The following is a 21,495-nucleotide window of genomic DNA, read 5'->3' as shown; positions in this document are numbered from 1 at the left end:
AGCCTATACAGACATTCACAGCCATTGTCACACACAAAAAAATAAAGCAAGTGTCAACAAACAACAATAAATTGAGTAAAAAATAGAATTTAATCATTTAAATAGTCTTTCAAAATACAAACATTGATTTTTAACTTTAACTAAATAATATAACATTTAGTACAGCTATTCTTCATTGTAACTGGCAATGTTAAATTTACACCGTGTCTATACAAGGAAATGTGGGAGAGTTTTGGTAATTAACTGTATTGCTCATTTATATTTAATGCGCACATATCTAATAGACACTACAAATGAGTATTATTTAAAAGAGTGACACTGCAAATTGATTCACCCCCACCCCCACCGTACCTATGACAAAGTGGTGCTGATGAAAAATTAATATTGTAAAGTCACTGAAGGTCATGTGAAAACAAACATCAACAATTCTCCTACTGGACCCAGATATTTATATTTATGAACCGTTCTTTCGGAATTCTAAATGTTAATGGAGGAGTACAGTAAACAAATCAGAATACAACGAAAATATATAAATATATATAATTCACAAAATAGGAAGATTATAGTCTGAAGTCTGAACCCTACGAGTGTTGCTTTACAATTTCAGGAGGAAAGGAACATTATCAGAGACAGCAAGACAGAACATGTCAAGAACAAAAGGTGAATCAAAGTTAGCATTAACTGAAGGCTTTGAAAATGTCATCATTTTTCCAGAGGGTTGGCTAGCTAGTTGGTTGGTTGCTAGCCATCTACTGTAGCTATCAAGTACTGTGTTCATTAGCCAGCCAACTGACAACTTGAAGATTGTTGGAAACAGTCAATGAGCTTTGCTAAAAAGCTGATAATGGTTCAACATCTGATGCAATGAACTGGCCTACAAGGCTTCCAATGCTCGTGGGGTGTGCACCGACTACATATTTGAAATCTTATGAAATGTTGGCTTACACTTTGGGGCCTCTTTTAATTGGCAGTATTTCAAGAAACAGGATTATGTAGAAACAATTAAAATGGCCATTCTAAAATATCCTCTCACGCATTCATAACGAGAGATATGTTGGTGCACTATGAAGAACCAACATCCAAGTTTAACGTGACAAATTATTAACAACAAAAATACATCTTCTTTGTTTAATAGCTAGGCTACCTGGCCAATACAACATTGCTTCTTGAAACAATCCCTCTGTAGTGTTCTCTTGTCAGAGGAACTATGTATAAAGCCACATACAGTAAATGGATCCTTAGGACAACAGTATTTTCTTTAAATACACACATTGTTTTTAAACACAAATGTTAAGATTGCCAATCACCGTTTCATTTTCATTCCTACAGTGTCCCAAACGAAGAGACAATATAATTTTTTGCTTAAAATTCAACATGAGAAAATATCGAAAGAAGGGAAAAAAAAAAGCTTTTGAGAAATGAACGAATCATAAGCTAAAGCTACATATTTAAATGTGGGAATTTCTGTCCCACCCGCTGGCGTTATCACCTTTTTATAAATATATGCCTCTTCTGATAAAATATTTCACATGGCCACAACATCGATGGATCTTTCTGCGAATTCAACTTGCAAAATGTTCAAATTCAAAATGAGTGCTGATGTAATGCAAATCAATCCATTACTGCTAGTCACATCATAATATTTGAACACCTTTCACAAACACTTAAACAAACCAATGCAAACTACAACAATGACTAAAAGGATCACCTCCAGACAGGAGAAGAATATTTTTGCATTTCTAGTTGCTCGAACCCCATTATGAGCACAGATATCTTGCAGTTCCATCACATTTCTCATGTTAACAATTAAGATTCTTAAGAGCCCTCAACTAAAACTGAAAGAAAAAAGTGACACAAAAATCGTATAGCATAAATGAAATAGGTCACCATTAACACCATTATTTTTGAAAAGCACACTGTCTTAAAGTACAGAGAAGTTGGTTAGAGGATCTAGTGAACGAGGACAATGTATAAAAACAATAAGAAATCAGGCATTTGCATTCCTCTTATTTAATCACTGTTGTACCTAGACTGGCTTGTCAAAGAGCTGTCCGTTTCCCTGATCTTAGTGCACTCCCGTGGCTTTTGATTGGACAGACACAAACGTATGCTTGTATAGAATTGGGTTTTCTTATGTACCTATAGGATTTTACATACAATATGGAATCTAATTATTATTTTCAGAGTAGACAATCTTCATATTTGCAGGTCTTTGACTATGCCATTTGTACAGCTTTTGATAAAGCCCTCTCCATGCCTCCTACTGTATAGAAAACACACAAAACTCTTTTCGCCCTTTTACCCACATTTTAAAGGTCACATATTATATAGGTCACTTTCTTTTGTTAATATGGGCCTGAGGTCCCCAAAACATGTCTTGGATATTGTTTGAAAATACCACTTGGATTATGCATTATATCATTGCATACCCCCATTCAGTCCTTTTCTGAACAGGCTGTGTATTTAAATGCAAATAGAGTTGGTTGTCTCTACAGTTCCCATCCGGGGTGTGGGGATGAGTCCCCAGTTCAGATAGGAGCGGGAGGCAATGTTCTGACCTAAGCAGCCCACAAGAAACTGACTGGCATTTCTAATTTCACAGTTAGGTGTGTTAAAGCTACAATCCATCGTTTTTCCATTTCTCTCTAACCGATGTATAGAGAGGTATTTGCAACGAGGTCCGAACTACAGTAAAGACATGGCGGTGCCATGATTCAAACCGCTTTACCAACCAGTTGGGAGTCCGAACTGGAACCAGGGTCGGTTTGGTCGGTCAATTTGTATTAATTCAAATAGGATTATAGCTTTAACCACTTTCAAACACTACAATAAATACTTACAGTTGCTGACCAGGGTCCCCCAGGGCTGTATACTACTGTAGGTCTGCTTAGTAATTCCCTCTACAGTCAGTGAGTGTAGTCGACATCAAATATCTAAGTCTCCACCGAAAACAGCCCATCTACAGGTTCACAACAGGGAGTGTGTAGATCTGCTAGTTTTTGCTCCAGACTAAGGACGCTGGGGTTCATATGGTTAATAGGCACATCAGACAGATAAATGTGCACAAGCACTGGAAAAGTGAGTTTTTCATAATATGGGACCTTTAAAGTGTAGAATAACAATCAAATCATTGTATTGCTTTTAACATATTGCAAGTAATTCCTATAAATTTGCCCATGGAAGCAGACTAAGCTATTGTAAATACAAGCACTACTCAGCGCATGTCACCCTGACCCCATACTGGACCCTCAGTCAACGGCCATTTTCCTGGTATTTCAATATGGCTTTTGTGAGCAAGATATTGCATTTATTTGCACAAAGTTCAAAAGCCACACAGTTACAGTCTGTTCTTGAGTACCTTAGTAATGAAGTTCTTCAGTGGTTATTTCACTGCGGGTCAACGCTGTGAGGGAAACTCACCATGGGGATTCATTTTGAATCCTTTCACTTCTTGTTGTCTTTTTTATTTATTTTTTGCGTTCCCACATTTGGACTGGGTTGATCTGGATCTCAGCGGCATGTCAAAGAATACTCGACAGTTATGACTTCAAAAAGCAATAACTGATGATTTTTCTTTTCCCATAATTTCATCTACGCATCCTGCTCAGTGTGTAGGCATAAATAGAAAAGAGACGATCCTCATTCCTTAATCGTTAACGGTCTTGCTTAATAAAATCTTCCCCATTCACACTCAACCACTCAAATCATTCTCGTCGGCAAACATCATTCGTCAAGTCATTTCCCTGCAGTCCCTCGTCTTCACTGCCCTGTTTCTTCCGTGCCTCCTCCTCCGCCCACAGCCCCTCCTCCTCTCAGGGGGAGTCCATCATGGCCTCCAGCATCTCGAGGAACAGTTTGTGCATGGGTACGCCCCCGCGGGTCTTGATGCCATAGAAGGTGCTGAGGGCACGGCCGGCGGTCTGTCGGAGGAGGGGCAGAGTGAGGAGGAGGCGCCCTGCCCGCTGTGGGTCCTCCGGGTGCCGCTGGCACTCCAGCTCCAGTAGGGCCTGGTGGAGAAGGTCCCGGAGCTTCTGCACTGCCTCCATGTCCTCTATGTAAACAGAGTCTGAACAGTGAGAGGGAGATCAGTCAGTGCCCAGGTACAAGTGTGGGTGCAAACTAGAGTTGCTCCCAAATCAATACCAGTATGTCAATTAGTATTGTACATTAAATAATTTGGTATTTTGTAGTTTTATTGCGACTGCAGGTCACATCTACTATGAAATCTACTAATGTTTTGTCCGTCAGTCAGTCAAAATCCCCATACATGGGAAATCCCCCATATATAGTGCTCAGGTGACATCATCAGGGATGGAGATCCCTGATGTCATAGTAAATGCGAGCTGCAGTCGCAATTAATAAGCACATATACATTGGAGATCACTGATGTCATCAATATGGCCAGCAACTCTACATCTGACCTCAAACACTTAGATCTCCATATATGGATATATGTCAGAACCTGTTCTGATATTCCATATGTTGATCCTTCCCCATCCATCCTTCCTCTTCAATGTCTCCTTTTTGACAGATACCTGTCCATTTAAACTCTAGACAGGCCTGCCCCAAAGTTATTAATGCAGCCGCACCCGGCAGCCGGTGAAAAGTAGAGTTCTCAACAGGCCCGAAAATTAAGGCCCGGCCCTACCTGGGCCCTTATCAAACCCTGTACACTCAAGACACTGCCCCCGCTGCCACCCTTAGATCTCCATATATAGAACTGACCTGTTCTGACATTCCATATGTTGATCTGACCTCATCAAACCCTGTACACTCAAGACACGCTCCATATATGGCCAGTACAGAATTAATTCCATATGTTGATCTGACCCCCCATGCCAAAGCGTGAGCGCTCGCCCAGGAGTCTGCTGTCACCCAGGCGGATGCACTACTTACGTACATGACTATTTTACTCAATTGTGGCTGCACTTTAACAATTATGAATGGATTTGTTATTTATTCCTATATTTCTTTTTAAATTAAGCATTGGTATTGGATCGGTACTCTGTATCAACCGATACAGTTGCGGCCATCAGTATCGGAAAGGAAAAATGACATTGATAGTACATCTTTAATGCAAACCCTGTCACCAAGAAGAGGGTTTATTTGACTCAGCGAGAAAGCGACTGTGTGATTCTGAATGGGACTTAAGTCTCTGGCTGTTCGCTATATAAGAATGGAAACCAGCAGTACAGGGTAACAGGAGCCTTTATATTTCCAAAACAAATAGAGCTTACGTTCTGAGACGCAAGCAGACTATGTGGATGATCTGACACCCTGTTTACAGTAAGCAGAACTGAACCTCTATGGAACCTCCATGTAAATGTGGTCTATATCACTGTTTCCCAAACAGTGAGTCGATAGTTTGGTTCGCGTACCACTTCTTATGTGTATAAAACGTATCAACGTCTTAAAACGTATCAATTACAAGTATTATTATTTTTCAAAAGTATAACAAATCGAATCAAATAATTTCCGTAAATAAATAAAAACAACGAACAATGAAGAAGTAGTGAAAATACTCCCGTCAAACTAATTTCACTTTTTGTTCTTGAGCTACAAAGACTGGGAACCACTATGACATGCATGAATACCACTAATGTCTGTGTTGATCTGACAAATGTTCCCCTCCACTAATCCAAATGTTTCCATTTCATAAACCCCTAATTATAATTGAAAGTGAACATTTACGTTACAGAGTGCAAATGTTAAGACCATTATTACTATGGGGCGGCTGACCAGCTAACCGTTGACCACATCTGATCAACATCTGGTTACATTCATCATGTCATTGCCCCTCTCTGAATTAAATACAAAAATAAAAAGATGGAGAAATAAATCTTTAAAAAGGCATAACTGTTTATCATGTCAACAAGCTAGACATGCCATTTAGTTATACCATATAGGGCTATAGGCCAATCTTTTACCAACGCTGATTGGTATGAACTGAAGACTATTCTGTAAATAGGAAGACACCATTTCAAACACCACAAAGGCAAATAAATCAATCTTGTCAAAGGAACACAGAACCTCTTCCCTGCCAAGTGCCAGTGCATTAAACTAAATGAAGAAAATGTAAATATGTGGTGGTGATATATGGCCCTCAAGTGCAGCTACATCTCATCGCTGTCAGTCATAAACCTTGTATGCGTGTTCCAATGGATCCAATGTATGGTCACATGCTCTTGTTACATTTTCATTTGTTATATAGTATTTATAGAACCCACAGAAAAACTTAAAACACTCATAACCTGGCATGCCTATTTATTTTTTATTTATTTTTTATGTTCAAAACTTAGTATAGTATGTCTATTGTCTACATGCTGACATTGCATTGCGTTGTGAGCTTTGAGCTTTGCTACTTTTCTGCAACAATTTGATTCAACATAAAATAGGGCATTCATTTATGAAAATATGGAGATACAAGATTTCTGCCAGACAGCGACAATGTACCAAGTGCAAGTACACACCTCCCTCTAATACACCCACTCACTAGAAAAATGATAAGTATACGGTGGACTTCTGCATAAATCCCCAGCTCTGCTGCCAGTTGTCAGTACTATACCTGAGTTTGTAAGTGCGATGGCTTTTAGCATGACAAATTCCTCCCGGTCCACGTTGAGGATGCGGAAACGCCTGGCGAGTTGACTGATTGCGGCGTTGAGCTCTGTCAAACCGGCAACGCGCGACATCTCCTCGTCAAGGACAAAGTCTTCGGCAAACACCACCTCATCCTCACAGCCCAGGGAGCGGTAGGCGACGCCGAGTACCAGCACCTCCAGCCACACAGATTGCAGCACGGACATCTGGTCAGCTAGGGACAGCGACAGGAAGCCTGCAGGGGAGAACAAACCTCAAGTCAGGGCTGCAACTATTGATTGTTTTCTTGGCGTTTATTCCATCTCTAATTATTATTACTATAATAGGCCAAGCCCAGTATAGATAATCAAACAATTATTTTATTAAATATATTGAAGCCTTCTAAGCGCAGTAAAATGCATCATAAATGTGCTGACTGTTTCATTGCCAAATTATTTAATTCACCCATTGAGCTAGTGGGGCTGAGAAACACCTTCAGTCACAGATGCATCGTCCCTCAGCATAACCCCCCATGAATTCTGTTCCGTCATTGGATTAATGACTCCTCCTGCTCACTCTCTCAGGCACTTTGCTCATGTACATGTACATTAGTTCAGAATTAGATACCTGCTTAGGCCAACTACTGTAAATAGATTGTATATTCCTCATTTTATGCATTGTAGATTTCCATATTCTGATAGTCTGTACTCTGCACAGACAGTGTATATCCTTTCATGGAAGATCGATGATGGCTCATATTACTGCCGATAGATTGTACATGATGCTACATTTATTCTAATAGTTCATACATTATGCTAAACCAATCAGCCCATCTTTTTATCCAACCATTTGTTAATTATTTTTATTCTTGAATTTCAGATGGGTTACCCGTTTCTGTTCTGTGTTTCATGCCTAGTGCCTTCCCCCCCATGGGATCAATAATGGTCCATCTATCTATCCAATGTTTTAAAATCACATCGTGTGGATATGATTGGGGTTTGGGGTCCTCATGGGAACGTGTGGCTCCAATGTGGAAATCGGTCTTCATGTGGCCAGCCAGCCTGTGACGTCAACCGTCTATGGCTATCTGTGGTTTCAACCCGATCAGAGCCCCATTGTCCCATAAAATTTAAAGTAATATTTCAAAAAGTATAAACAGTGTATAACAGTATTATGTTATACAGTATAAAAGTATAACAATCGCCGTGATGTAGTCATTACCATAGCGTACATGATTGCACAGCAGAATTGCCTTATTATAAACTAATTAATAATAAAGTCATGGCCTACGACGTGATACATGACACAGGTCCTTATTGTCCAGAGATATCAGATCACTACAGCATTTACAAACACTTGAGCTTACATTGTATGGATATCTCCCCTACATTTCCATTTTTAATCATAGGCAATATTGAGTCCTGAGACAGCCTTGTGGTTAGAGTGTCCGCCCTGAAACTGAGAGGTCGGGGGTTCGATCCCCGGGCCGAGTCATACCAAAGACTGTAAAAATGGGACCCAATGCCTCCCTGCATGGCACTCAGCATCAATGGGTTGGATTGGGGGTCAAATCAACTAATGATTCACGGCGCACACTGCAGCTCACCGCTCCAAGAGATGGGTCAAATGCGTGTGCAACTTTGAGTTCAGTGTCTTGCTCATGGGTACTTCAGAATGTTATGTGGAAGGGACTGAACCTGGAATATTTTCCGTTACTGGGACAACAACGCAAGCAGAAAACAGGGTGCGTCACTGCACAGACAGCACATCACAAAAAGGTTGCGTTGATCATTGTGTGCAGGTCCGGTGCCCGGCATAGGCTGGATGGGTGAGATGGGTGAGGATGAGGGAGGAAGTGAGAGTGAGAACTATCCCACTCCGCCTCTCGAAAATGAAAAAGGTGTGTGTGTGTATATATATATATATATATATATATATATATATATATATATATATATATATATACACACACACACATATATATACATGTATATACACATATACTGTATATACATAATTTTATACATAAAAAATACACATGCATACATACACCATAGTCTACGTACCCCCTTGCAGTCTCTTACCAGGAATGTGTTTGGCCCAGCCTATGATGACAACAAGCTCGCGGTCAGCGAGGTCACAGAGGGTGGTGAGAGTACGCTGGGCTGTGTCTGGCTGCAGGGGGTCAGGCATGGCAAACAACTTCTCTGGCTCTGCTACTAGGAGGTGGGACACGATGATGTTTGCGGAACCTATACAACACAAAAGACACAAGGAAATTAAAAATACCTGTTTTAAAAAACGAACTGGGAACTGGGTGCAGACGTAAAGGATAAGATATAAATGAAAATGCAAGATACCAATTTAAAAGGACTAGCACATGAAAACGCAAGATAGCAATTTAATAGGCCAAAACCTAGCAAATCCCGAACAGTACCTTTTTCCCCTTCCTTTCTCAGTGGTATAGGGGCAATCTGGTACGTTGCATTCTCCACTTCCGGGCGTCTTTTGTACTTTTGCCTGCCTCCTCTGACCCGGTCGAGACGAACTCCTACCACAATGAAAGAAAGATGAGATTAATGGCGAGACAATACAGGGTGAATGGGTCAAATATTCTTTTAAAGGCTGATAAATCATTTTCAGTTTGTGATACCTAAATATTCTAAGCAACACATTTACCTGAACCTAAAGTAATGTAGGAAATCGGAGTAGATCATTTGTAAAAGCCCTTGTCTGAATGAAACTACTGGTGATGCGTTAGTGAAACCTCAATAATCTAAACGCCTAGTGTAATGGTATATCCACTTAGTGTAAATTGCAATACTCCCTCTTCTAAATTTGAATTTGATCCTTAATCTCTCAACTTGCATGGCCATGTGGTATAGGCAAGTGCAGGGTTAGTGGTCTGAGTGCAGGCTGTGATCCATCCTGCCGTGGCCCATTTGACCACTTAAACCTTATAAACTAGCAAAAAAATGTCTGGTCAAACTGGTGAGTTTGACCAGATGAAGAGCCTTGGCTCGAAACGTAGTCAATAAAAGTTATCTTTTGGAGCATATGACTGTGCGGGTTCCCTTCTCTTTTCATATGACATTTAATTATGACATGCCCAGAATAGGGATACTAGGGTTCATGTGGTTAAATTCAATCAATAAACTGGCTCAAACTAAAGCCACTCACCCTCTTTCAGCATGCCTACTTTGAGGCACTTAGTGAAACGGCATGCCTGGCAAGCCTTTCTGCGTCGTTTGGTGATCTCACACTCGTTGGATGCTGGACAGTTGTATTCGATGTTGCCTTTGGTTGGAAAGCAAAACAGCCAGTGAATGAATGTCTTAACAGCCTGGACAGCATGCAGTATTCTCTCCTAAAATATGTGAAATATTATTTCAGAGCCAATGTAAGACTATGAGGAATGACGAATGGTAATCCGTATGAATTTTAACACCTTTCTGTAAGGCAGTAAGCCATCGATTCCTGAATAGAAAATATTTTCTTTGCCACTTTTCCTTCTGGATAGTGGCCTCCCTCAATGTGGAGGGGTCCAAGCACAGGGTTGGCCACCCACAGAACAATGCCCTTTGGAGTTTAGGACTTAATGTTTAGTCAAAGGCACTACAGCAAGGGAGTCAAAGAACTCCTTCCCAGGTCCTTACTCACTGCACCACCTGCCAACTATTTCTACTCCATGACTAAACCTATTTCTGATCCATTAAATGGACAATATATCTGTGGTGGAAAGATTAACACCAGCTGCTTTTCCACCAAAGACAAATTGTGCTTGTTTTCATGCGTTTACTTTATACACACATGTTGTGCGCAAAAGTATCATTATCCAAATATGTGTATCCAGCCATACCTAAGACACTAACGATAATGAGATTGAAATAGACTTCATAAAATACATTTTAAAGTAAGATATTAAACTTTAATATCACATAGGTTGACAGACACATGCAGACATGTTGTGCACAGCGTTGTACAGGTATGCAAAAGCAACATCACTAAAGCCACTACTGTACTTGTATATCGTATACTCAAACTTAAATAGTACATACCTTGGATGGTTCTCTTGAAGAATGCTTTGCAGGCCTCGCACGACGCGACGCCATAGTGGTATCCTGACGCCACATCGCCGCACACCAAACACAGCCTCTTGGGTAGCGTAGTCAGAGTGTATTTGCATCGTCCTCCGCCACTCCCGGTGGAGCCCTCCTCTGCCGCGTCTCCCGCCTCCTCTTTGAAGTGGCAGTGCAGGGCCGGCGTGTAGAGGGGCGGGGAGTAGCGTCTACCGCCGTCACCTCTCGACCCGCCGCCTCCACCGCCACTCTGGGAGGAGTCCGAGGACGCCCCACCGGGGCTGGCGCGACCGCCCACGCCTCCCTCAGGACTGCTGGGCTCTGCCTTTATGTAGAGATCTGTCCGTGGCACCCTGGAAGCCATAATGTCTGGAGGGGGAGACATATGGTATAAACATCATTATGCAACTTGTGACTATTACAAGACAATTACAGAAAGAATTTGTTCTGCTTATTTACTTTACTTAAGCCCTACATGCTTTACTTTGTCATACAAAGCAGAGGTGCTCCGATCACGTTTTTTTTGCGACAGATCACTGATTGTTTTTCTCACGATCAGCCTATACCGATCTTATGCGTAAGGGGTGCAAAATTATATGTCAAAACCACATCAAAACTTCCTGTGTGTGGCGAGGAAGGGGAGAATGTTTAGGCCTGACACAAAGATGCAAAACGATATTATAGTGTCAATTATCTAATGTAATCCTGGGTGCTACACTTCCTCTGCCAGTCTGGGGGGTGCAGCGGACTGACCTCATGCTTCCTCCTATGCATGAGGAGTCCAAGCTGCTTCTTTTCACCTGACAGGGGGGGGGAGTTTCCCCGGCCGGACGTAGTGCGTGGAAGGAACACGTTATTCCGACCAGTTCCTTTCCCCCCCCTGATCGACTTAAAAGATCTGTTTCTCCAGATCAGGTTAATTATTGATCACCATGTCAGATCAACTGGAGCACCTCTGATACAAAGTACAGTGAAAATACCTGATCTACAAGCTCACAAGCATTGCGCTTTTTTATTTTGTTTTTTTAATGTTTGTTTTTGTGGCTTTCGCCTTTATTTTTTATAGAGGGATAGATAGTAGGCTGACAGGAAATGGGGCGAGAGATAGGGGGGTGACATGCAGTAAAGACCGTCGGGATCGGGAGTCGAACCCGCGGTACACTGCCAGACTGGACTACCAGCCAGGGTGCCTGGACCGCTGAGCCACAGCTCAGGCCAAGGATTGCGCTTTTACATGTTATGTCCCCTTATTTTTAGAAAAATGTTGACTCTTTTAATATGATGACATGGTCAAAGGGATTGATTGTGGTGGATAAAGGGGAGGCGTCCAAAGGCGTCCTGTGGCACATTACAGAATAAGGCCATTTCAGATCAATGCCAATACCAATATAACAGAAACAGATGTTTCACCCCATAAGGTGTGTTATACTATACAGAAATGTCCTGTCGATTGATTGATTACTTTCATGTTTGTTAAAAGCACGGCAGGGCAGTACAGTCAAAAAGCTCTTTCCAGTTTCCACTGTGGTCCATTGTACTCAGTGTATTCAGAAAATTAGCTAGCTAGCCATTGAGCCCAATTCATACTTTGTCGCACACCAGCATCACATGCCACCACTGCCCACCAGTCACCACCGTGCAACGGAGCATAAATTAGGCATTACATTGAAGACGATAAGACTCTGTGTGGTAATAAATACCTTTTTGATAAAGTAGGTTGCGAGTACACAGTCACACCCACTACATTAGTTAAGATAGCTGAGAAGAAATACAAGACTTGTGGAGTGGAGGCAGAGTAGACCTGGCCACCAGTGAGTATAATGAATGATCTCAGACCAGGTATATGTAAAGTTTTATCACGGTTATTCAGTGGTGTCATGCTCGCTGCACGTTGTATCAGTGTGGGGCCACAATAAATAATAATCACGTGCACACGCAGGTACGGAATGATGCGGTGCATGGCTGCACGCGTGTGGGCACACGCTAGAACGCATGGGATTACACCATTACACCACTGGTTATTCATGATATCATAAGTAAAGTTACAAATCGGGCATAATTATTTTTAACAAGCCAAACAAACACCATGTATACCGAGTTGTTGTTGACCTTACTTCCCTGTGGCAGATTTGTCTGGTTCCAGGCCATTGTTGACCAATATGAGCATTTATTTCACTATTTTCACCCTGAAAATCCAGCATCATCAGGTGGTGCACTAACAACAAAACCTAAGTAGTGCTGAATAAACAATTGGCTAATTGTAGACTTTTAAGTTTAGTCAATTATTTTGTATTTTTGTTTAACGGTGTGATGAACAAATGGCATGCTTATTGCTTACAAGGGCATACATGTCATTAACTAGCTAAATTGAAGTTCTAGATCAAAACAAGTTGAAAAGTGAAAACTATTTTGGTTTAATGAACAGATATGGCTATTGGCTACCTAATGTAACAACCACCACCACCAATAACACTCCGGAAACACTGTAGTCTAGAGTATTTTATAGGAGTTCTCTGTCATTTCTGGAGGTCAAAATAGGCAGGGTTTAAATTCTGTTTGTGACATTTCTACATTTTCTAGAGGTCAAAGTAGGCAAGGTTTGTGCACGTTGATGGTGATGATTATAGCAGGCGCCTATGCCCTAGGAACCACATGTACTCTTGCTGATGTGGGATTGAATGCTCCCAAAACCATTCCTGCCTATCTAGTCTACTACATACGTCTCCTGCAGCTTTTATCACAATGAGAAAACTACAAAGGACACCATCACTGGCCTGGCCATGCTCCTGGGCCTTTAAACATAGAAAAGGCTTAGTGAATAGTCAGCAAAAGTGATTGCCAGAAAAGGATATATTTAATAATGTCATAGAACTGCAACTGCAACATTTTTCAACTGTTGAATTTATACAGATCATGAATGGAAAAGATTCTGACAAGTATGCACAATAATTGCGATCAAGCGATTATGTAATATTTCAGACAGGACTAGGACTAACGCCTCACGAACCCACAAGATTCTATGGTTATTGTTGTACCTGGTACAAACATACTTATTACACATGTGGTCAATATCTTGGCCTCTAATGGGATGCAGGAAGTTTGTGTTCAACTATCTCACCACAAGCTCGGCTTGAACCACAACCCCTCTGCAAACCAGCACCACATAACCTAAACCAAATACAATGATAAGACAAGAAATGAGCATATGCATTTGCTCGTACATACAAATGAATGGCAGTCTTTGGGTGGGTGCAAGGAAGCTAGGGTAAATTATTCTAGCCTAGTTAATCTGTTATTATAACTAGTCCTTACCCGTTGTGAGATATTTGCCCCCCCCCCTTGTGGCCGTGAAGGGTACTGCGCCCGGGTGTTGTAATTGACTAATAAATTAATTAATAATCATTAATGTGTCAAATCGACGTGTCAAATTAGTTACGCTCTCCATATGCATATGGTCAATGACTGTGTGAAAAGGGAGTGATTGGTAGTGACAATTGGCAGGTGCTTTGCGATAGGTGCTGGGTAATTAATCACACCACCTGCCAATTGTGTGACCGCAAACTTTTGTGTTTCCCTGGTCAATTGGTGATGACGTCTGCAGTAAACAGGACATATTTGTAAAATCAGTTCATCGATTGTTCCGGCCCCTCTCGCCGGAGAGAAAGTGTGAGTGTGCATCTCTTGAAAAAGTGATAATTCACTAAATACGCGTATGTTAAAGTTCTACCAGTAATCAAGGAGGGTGTACTATGGCTCTTAATTGTATGTGAAATACTGTACATACTGTATGTAACAACAAGAGCCGTTCTAGGGCTAATAATATTATAGGAGTGAGAGAAGTGAAGTTGTCGCCTATCTGGGAGGGATTCAGGGTTAAAAGGACCGCTGGAAGAAACTGCAATCACTCAATGTTAATAGTATTTGTAGTAAGTAGATAATGGCGGCACAATTTGAGATTTGCAGAAGTGTGTCTTTGACTATTGTTTGACTGGATTGCTGAATTCCTACAATGCCCATAATGCTTTAGTGCACTTCCCTACACATGGAGGTGTGACTTTGTAGTCCAGGAAGGAAGTGAGACCACATTGAGACAGGTTTTTGGCCATGAATAATTGAACATGGCATCATGAAAAAAAGAAGAAAAAAACATATTACACACTTAAAAACCCCAGGAAAGTGTTTGTGTCCTAAACATCATTAAAATAAGCTCTGGTGACAAAAGGCTGCAAGTGGCCCCTTAAGACCAAAGTTTTGTATGTCCAATGTTTAATCATAACCAATTCCTTCCTTTATGTTCCTTTATAGCAAAATCCAGTAGTTGTCAGTACACTGTCTTTGGATTTAGTACACTGTTGGGAAGAAGCATTGTTTTTCAGGCAGCAGAAAGGTAGGGCACTAGGGCAAGTAGGGCTGTATAAAAGTGTAGCGTCATTGGAATTAACGTGACACAAAATACTTGATATTCAGTGACAGTTATCTCAGAATCGAGATTCTTTTGAGATATGTTTGAGAACATATCGCCATAATCGCCTTGTGCATTTGCAATCGACATTACTCTGCTCTGGGGCTGGAGTTAATGTCAGTTTTAGCCAAAATACAAATTAATAATACAAATGGCAGTCACTTTACTTATTATAACAAGATGAAGTTATGTAAACATCTTTAAGTGACACCTCACGTGGGATCACAAAAACGAGAGATCGGAGTCAACGCTCGGTGTCAACAACTCGACATAAGATACTGCTTGAAGTAGCCATAGGTAGCATTTATTTAGCCACGAATGTGACTAGCCTATAGCTTAGCTAACGTTAGCTAATCCTGACCTACTGAACAGATCTGTCTTTCTGGGGGGCAAGTGTTATTATAACTTACTGGCTTTTGCGACACGGCATGTGCAGTAGCTTACCTGGTTGCTGGGTGTTCGTGCGAACGCTGTTATATAACATCGCACAAGTTGTAAGAAAAATTAGTCCCCCAGACGTAAATCTATCCGCTCACACATCCATACCGCCTCAGAAGAAGCTACAGCTTAGCTCTGAGCAAGCTGTGTTGACTTGTGTAGAAATAAAAATGTCTGGCTTTCCGAGGCTAGTGTGGGGAATTGGGGATGTCCCATGGGATGGCCAGATGGGAAGTGTGTGCTACGTTCAGAACCAACCGGTGAAATGTGACCTCTGTTTAACCCTCGTGAAATGTGGCTATTTAATCCTTTTTAGCTGTGTGTGTGTGTGTGTGTGTGTGTGTGTGTGTGTGTGTGTGTGTGTGTGTGTGTGTGTGTGTGTCATGATCTTTAAAGAAGGTTGTCCATTACATTTTTTATCTATTTATTTATTTATGTTTGTTTATTTACTTGTTTATTTGGGGGTTCGAATTGCACAGATTGCACCAACTAGTTCACCATAACAACAATGCCCATATACGTTTATGAGCTGACTATACTATTTTGACTCAGAAAGTGCTTAGAATGGAACGACGCATTAACTTTCTGGCTTTATATAGCCAGAAAAACAGTAGCATGAAAAGCAGGGGGTTATTGTGACCCAGCATGCATCTGCCTGGACTGCCCCCAGTTCAAAGGAGTTCAGGGTCATGACTCATGCTGTACTGATATGCTTTTTTTAAATGACAGCTTATTGTTCTTGTGTCCTCAATAGACCTGTCACCTGCATATTGCAGCCCAAATGGGTCAACTCTATGCAGCTGCTTATGGACCATTGGACCAATAATATAAAATGTGATATGGTCTCTTACTCTCTTCATAGTTCATACCAAGAAGGCACAGCTTGCGCTTCCTTGGTATGAACTAAAGTATGAACTTGATTACCTTCATAACTACCAGCTCAGTGGCCTTGTAGTTAGAGTGTACGCCTAGCCCTCCAAGCAGAACCCAATGCTACTGAAGTTTCTGACATTTGTTCGACCCAGTGCATTGGGTCCTGTTGCACCACTACCATGCCACCTGGTACGCGGCCATTCTTAAACATAAACAACATGTTTAGCGCCTGTCTGCGCTCTGTGACGACATTTTTCCGTGTGAGGCTTTCTGAATATGTGAAGTATAAGTACCCATACATACCGCTGCGAATATCTCCTGTGGCGCGGAAGCCGTTAAGTATTTTTAATCTTTGTTTGACCGATTTGGTCGCTTTGATTCTTCTCTTCCTTCCTTGTTTATTGACACCTCATTGTACCGCCTATCTGGCTAGCTAGTGGCGCTATAGCTATGACAGAGCAGATCAGAGGCAGGGACGTAGCCGCACAAGCCAACCGCACACCGGGAGGCGGTACAATAAACGGTAAACAAACAAGAAGAAATAAAGCGACCAAATCGGTCAAACAAAGATTAAAAATACTTAACGGCTTCCGCGCCACAGGAGATATTCGCAGCGGGATGTATAGGTACTTAAAGTTCCCGAATTCAGAATAACTCAAGCAAAAAAAGGCCGTCACACGGCGCAGATTCAATCTTAGAGAGCATGTATACTTCCGCGTTCCGGAATTCCCATACGAAAATATAGTTATGACCAGGGACCCAACATAAAACTCATCAAAATTTCAGAAAAGCTTTATGTAGGGTCCCGAAAGTGTACGCCCTGAGACTGGGAGGTCGGGGTTCGATCCCTGGCCGGGTCATACCAAAGACTCTAAAAATGGGACCCAGTGCCTCCCTGCGTGGCACTCAGCATCAAGGGTTGGATTAAACCTGTGACATACTAGCGTCATGTCCAGGGGGTGTACTTGTACATCAAGCTGCCTCACGCTACAGAAACAGGAGATAGGCTCCTGCCCTATGGGCCTCATGGCTCGGCAAGGCTACTTATATATTATTATTATACCTTCATAACTAAACTGCTTTTTCATATAATAATTACAATAATTTTAAAATAAGCCATCCAAGATAAAGCTGGAACATTTGATGGAGTCAAAATGTGCTGTGCAGACACGGGTCCTAATGCCACGACTTAATTAATAAATGGAGTGTGTTGATTGCTTAATGACAGACAGAAAGCAGCTGAACCCTCCCTGTCATCCCTGCTTTACAGTGTTATTACAGATGCCAAATGACCACATGACATGTCTAAAACAAATTGTAGTTTCAAATGAACATTAACAGCATGCAGGTTATACCCTCATCATTGGCCAATTCACAATGATACAATAAATTACACCAAATGAGCAAAACCAACATGCACTCCAAAAACTCACAATAGCCATAAACAATGGAACATACAACATGAAATGTTAATTTCAAAATTATAGGAAAAAGGGAGCAAACGGTTTCACTTGTGACTTGGTGACATTAAATCATATGTAGGCTACTGCAGTCTTTTCTTTTAAAGCTTTATTTTGAAGCAGTTATTTTGTATTTTTTCCAAAACACCTCATAACCCCACATATGTAAATTCCGGTGTTTATGGAGGAAACATGACTACTCTATATTACTTTCCCAGACAGTCTAAGGATTATAACCAACAGCTTTGGCATCCTGGCGGCTCAGTCACTTAGTGCAAGTACTACTATGCCTGGATTACCAACCAAACAGTATTGGGCCAATGCCCTGGGGCTCTGGACCACCAGGGCCCAAAAGCCCACGGTTTGCGTGTAAATTAATTGGAAGTCCTGATTGGAATGCATGAGAAGTAAAAGGGGCCCTGCCGCCTTAGCATAGAAATGTTTCCTTGGCTGGTTTGGCACTTGCCATTTGATTAGCTCACGAAGCATTTTTTTCCCGGGGGCACCAAGTGGTATAATCTGGGAACCTCAGTCAGTACCCGACTGCCAGACCTATAACAACGACATCACATGTTCGAAACAAGCTTGTGTTGCGGGTTCCATGTCATTACCTGACTTGTTTCGTCAAATAAAGCAGAGTCTTTGTTTTAAATCTTGAATAAAATCTGATTTCCAACTCGCAGTTACAGATTAGTACTCCCAATATATGCAAAGGGTTACACCTGTGAGCCTCCTATAGCATAATGCTGTGCATATTATTTGTCGAATTGCAGAGCCCTAATAACTACAATTACATCCCTATAACGTATGTCTTACTTGAAACATGACATAAACAGTACACAGCATAATAACATATCACCTATCAGTAGTACAAGAGGTGAATTACCTGTTTATTGAACTGCTGTTTGGAGCCAACTTATCTGGGTCTTTGTGTAGGAGCTGACTGAAGTGCTATTACCTTGGATTAGGCCAAGTCAGTGGGTAGAATTCTTCAGCTATCAGGACACCTGAAAAGGGTCAAAGTGTTGCAATTATGGATTTGCAGTAAAATCACCACACACCCATCAGTTTTAATAACTCAGTGTGTATAAATGTAACCTGGGCTATTTGATTACATTACACTCTGAGTAAAATGTGCTACTTGTCTTATTAAATTAAGTAACTCTTATTTGTTAGATTACCATTGCAATACCCACAACTAGGCAACTCTCTCTTACTAGGCAATGACCACATGACATACCCCCCTTCCGGTGACCACAGTGTCAGCTGTCAAAGGACCAGTGTGTCCAAGCCAAGGACTGGACAGCGGACCGAACTGGGCACAGGTACTGCCCTACCAAAAGGCAATTATTAACTGAGAGAGAAACTTGTAACACTATCTTTCTTTTCTCAGTGGTACTGTACTGTACGAACCCTATGCGTATGCACTCACTTTGCCTGCTGTATCTTTTACATATTTCTCCACAGTACTCTGCTACCCTCCCCCTTTATGCTCTGTGACACATTCCAAAGGTCACAGTCACAGGAATGCTTGAAGGACAGACAAGAGTAAAGCCAGCAATACCTCTCACTCTTGCTTACTCAGTAGGTTTGAGTTTGGTGATCCCTTTGTTGCTGTATTTAAAGATAATGGCTAGAAAGATAAATAGATAATACATTTAAATTAAACTTAACATTTACAATGAAACATGGCTTGCCTACATTTTTAATTGGAATGGATGGTTTAACCCCATAAGATTATGCATGTGGGCGTTTTATAATGAAACGTTTCCTTAACTGGAGTTTAAAAGATCATTTGAATGATGACAATGTCACAGCATACTAAAAGTTACTTGGGACTTACTCTCTTAAGTATCTTTTTCTCACTTGAAATATCAAATGTGACCACATTGGGTGACAATATTTCTATTTGTCTTTAATGGCTTTCAAAAGTTCACAGATATTTAATATGGCACCTGTGGTCTTCTTAGCATGTGATTGATAGGTTTAGGCCTACTGGAGGCACATCACTGTATTAAGCTGCTCATTTGAGAGCTTTGCATGCGGCACACTGTGGAGAAAGGAGGAACAGCAGTCAGAGGTGACCTTGCCTCAATGCCTAGTTGCCTACTGATCTCAAACCCACTGAAAAGGTTAATTGCAAAAGTGGATTATGCTTTAGTTTAAAGTCAGAAATCGCAATCCCAAACATGGAGGCCGGGGGCGTGTACAGGTCACTATGTTAAAGGCGTAGGTTAGTTCAGTGAAAATACAAAAACTGATCGTCCAGTTGGCAAAGTCTCTGGGGTGCATTTTGCCCAGAAGTTGCATCGCCACTGATAACCGAAGACAGTCAACAGTAATTAGCCAAGTGTAACGGTAGGCCTACTACTTTACCACCACAATGCAAAATACATCTCAGTCTTCTGTACGGCGTGCACCTAAAGCCAAACAATATCTCTAAATAAATATTGCGGCTCAATGAGCAACTCCCTGCAGAAGATTATTACAGTGTGGCGTGGCGCGGTGGCATTGTATTAGTTTAATACGGGATTATAATTTGAGTAAAATTGTGAATAATTGGCCTAAGGATAAGGAGGTGAGTATAAGTAAATGTAGTTGTAGTTATTTATTTACGGTTCAGGCACCCACCGCATATAACGCTATGCCCCCACCCGCCCACCCCCAATAACGTGGTCACGCAACTGGGCTTTGCGACGCCGATCTGTGCGTGCAGGTCTGCCGTGTTTTAGTTCCGCGGAAGAGGATTAAAAATCCACGCATTACTGTCACACTCAGCCGTGTTGAGCCACTTACTGTAAAATGTGAAACATCGCTGGTGTAGAAGATGAGTCTTCAAATCAAGTCAGTCAAGTGACTCAAGTCGATCGTTGCCACCGACAAGTCGCCGATCTGCGCCAGCTGTAAAGGGCTCGCCGGGGGGGGGGGGTGTCTTCACTTCAACATCTACCGGTGGTCGTGTAAAAACCATAACCGACGACACAGCCACAGCGTCACGACTTTGTGTCTGCTTCCCGGTTCCGTATTGTATACTGTTGTCTCTTTCGGTATTGATTCCGATGTCTTGTTCCACACCGCCGTCCACCACCACTGAGCTTGTAGTTTAGTTACGTAGTCTCTCTCTCTCTCTATCCCATGTCTCTACTCCCCTCCCTCTTCCCATTTGCGTCGTGTTTCTCCGTTACGTCCGTGCGCTGCTTCAGCGTCATAGCATAGGAGGAGGCACGGGGCCTATATACAACAAAGAGAATATGACCCAGTCCCCTCCTGTAATAATCCTAAATATACGACTATACATTAAACTCACGATGACGCATGATGCAGAGCACCTCGCCACGTGTACGTTTTAGCTTCTGACTGTGATTTTTATTGGGTGCGATCTCGATCTGAGCAGTTGACTTGCGTCGTGCAAGATAGCCTAACATAATTTAAAACATATATAGGCCTATCTAAATGTTGACAGCATGGTTAATGCTTTACTGTCAAATCGAGAGAAACATGGCTCGTGGGTGTAGAAGTGTATATGTGCGCGCACACACATGATGAATACACACACAGTGAAATAAATCACACATCTCTTTAGATAGCATGGAAAATGTTTTGT

The 21,495-nt window shown here is 41.6% G+C and overlaps 1 protein-coding gene across 2 annotated transcripts; it reads right to left on the bottom strand.

Moving 5' to 3' along the window:
• Nucleotides 1-71: 71 nt before the first annotated feature.
• Nucleotides 72-21,008, bottom strand: esrra (estrogen-related receptor alpha). 2 transcript variants are annotated; one of them, XM_083766817.1, is made up of 8 exons: nucleotides 20,688-21,008; nucleotides 18,778-18,898; nucleotides 10,638-11,027; nucleotides 9,760-9,876; nucleotides 9,017-9,130; nucleotides 8,664-8,831; nucleotides 6,566-6,835; nucleotides 72-4,066 (listed from the first exon to the last, which is right to left on the bottom strand). In XM_083766817.1, exons 3-8 carry the CDS (start codon nucleotides 11,020-11,022, stop codon nucleotides 3,813-3,815), a joined length of 1,308 nt encoding a protein of 435 aa, XP_083622943.1. In that variant the 5' UTR covers nucleotides 11,023-11,027; nucleotides 18,778-18,898; nucleotides 20,688-21,008; the 3' UTR covers nucleotides 72-3,812. The 2 variants fall into 2 exon arrangements, with proteins under 2 accessions (XP_083622943.1, XP_083622942.1); XM_083766816.1 differs by lacking the exons at nucleotides 18,778-18,898; nucleotides 20,688-21,008 and adding an exon at nucleotides 15,565-15,739.
• Nucleotides 21,009-21,495: the final 487 nt, after the last annotated feature.

Source organism: Protomyctophum parallelum (genome assembly GCF_964188405.1).
Source record: "Protomyctophum parallelum genome assembly, chromosome: 1".
Lineage (NCBI taxonomy): Eukaryota > Metazoa > Chordata > Actinopteri > Myctophiformes > Myctophidae > Protomyctophum > Protomyctophum parallelum.
This window is presented reverse-complemented; position numbering and strand designations above follow the sequence as displayed.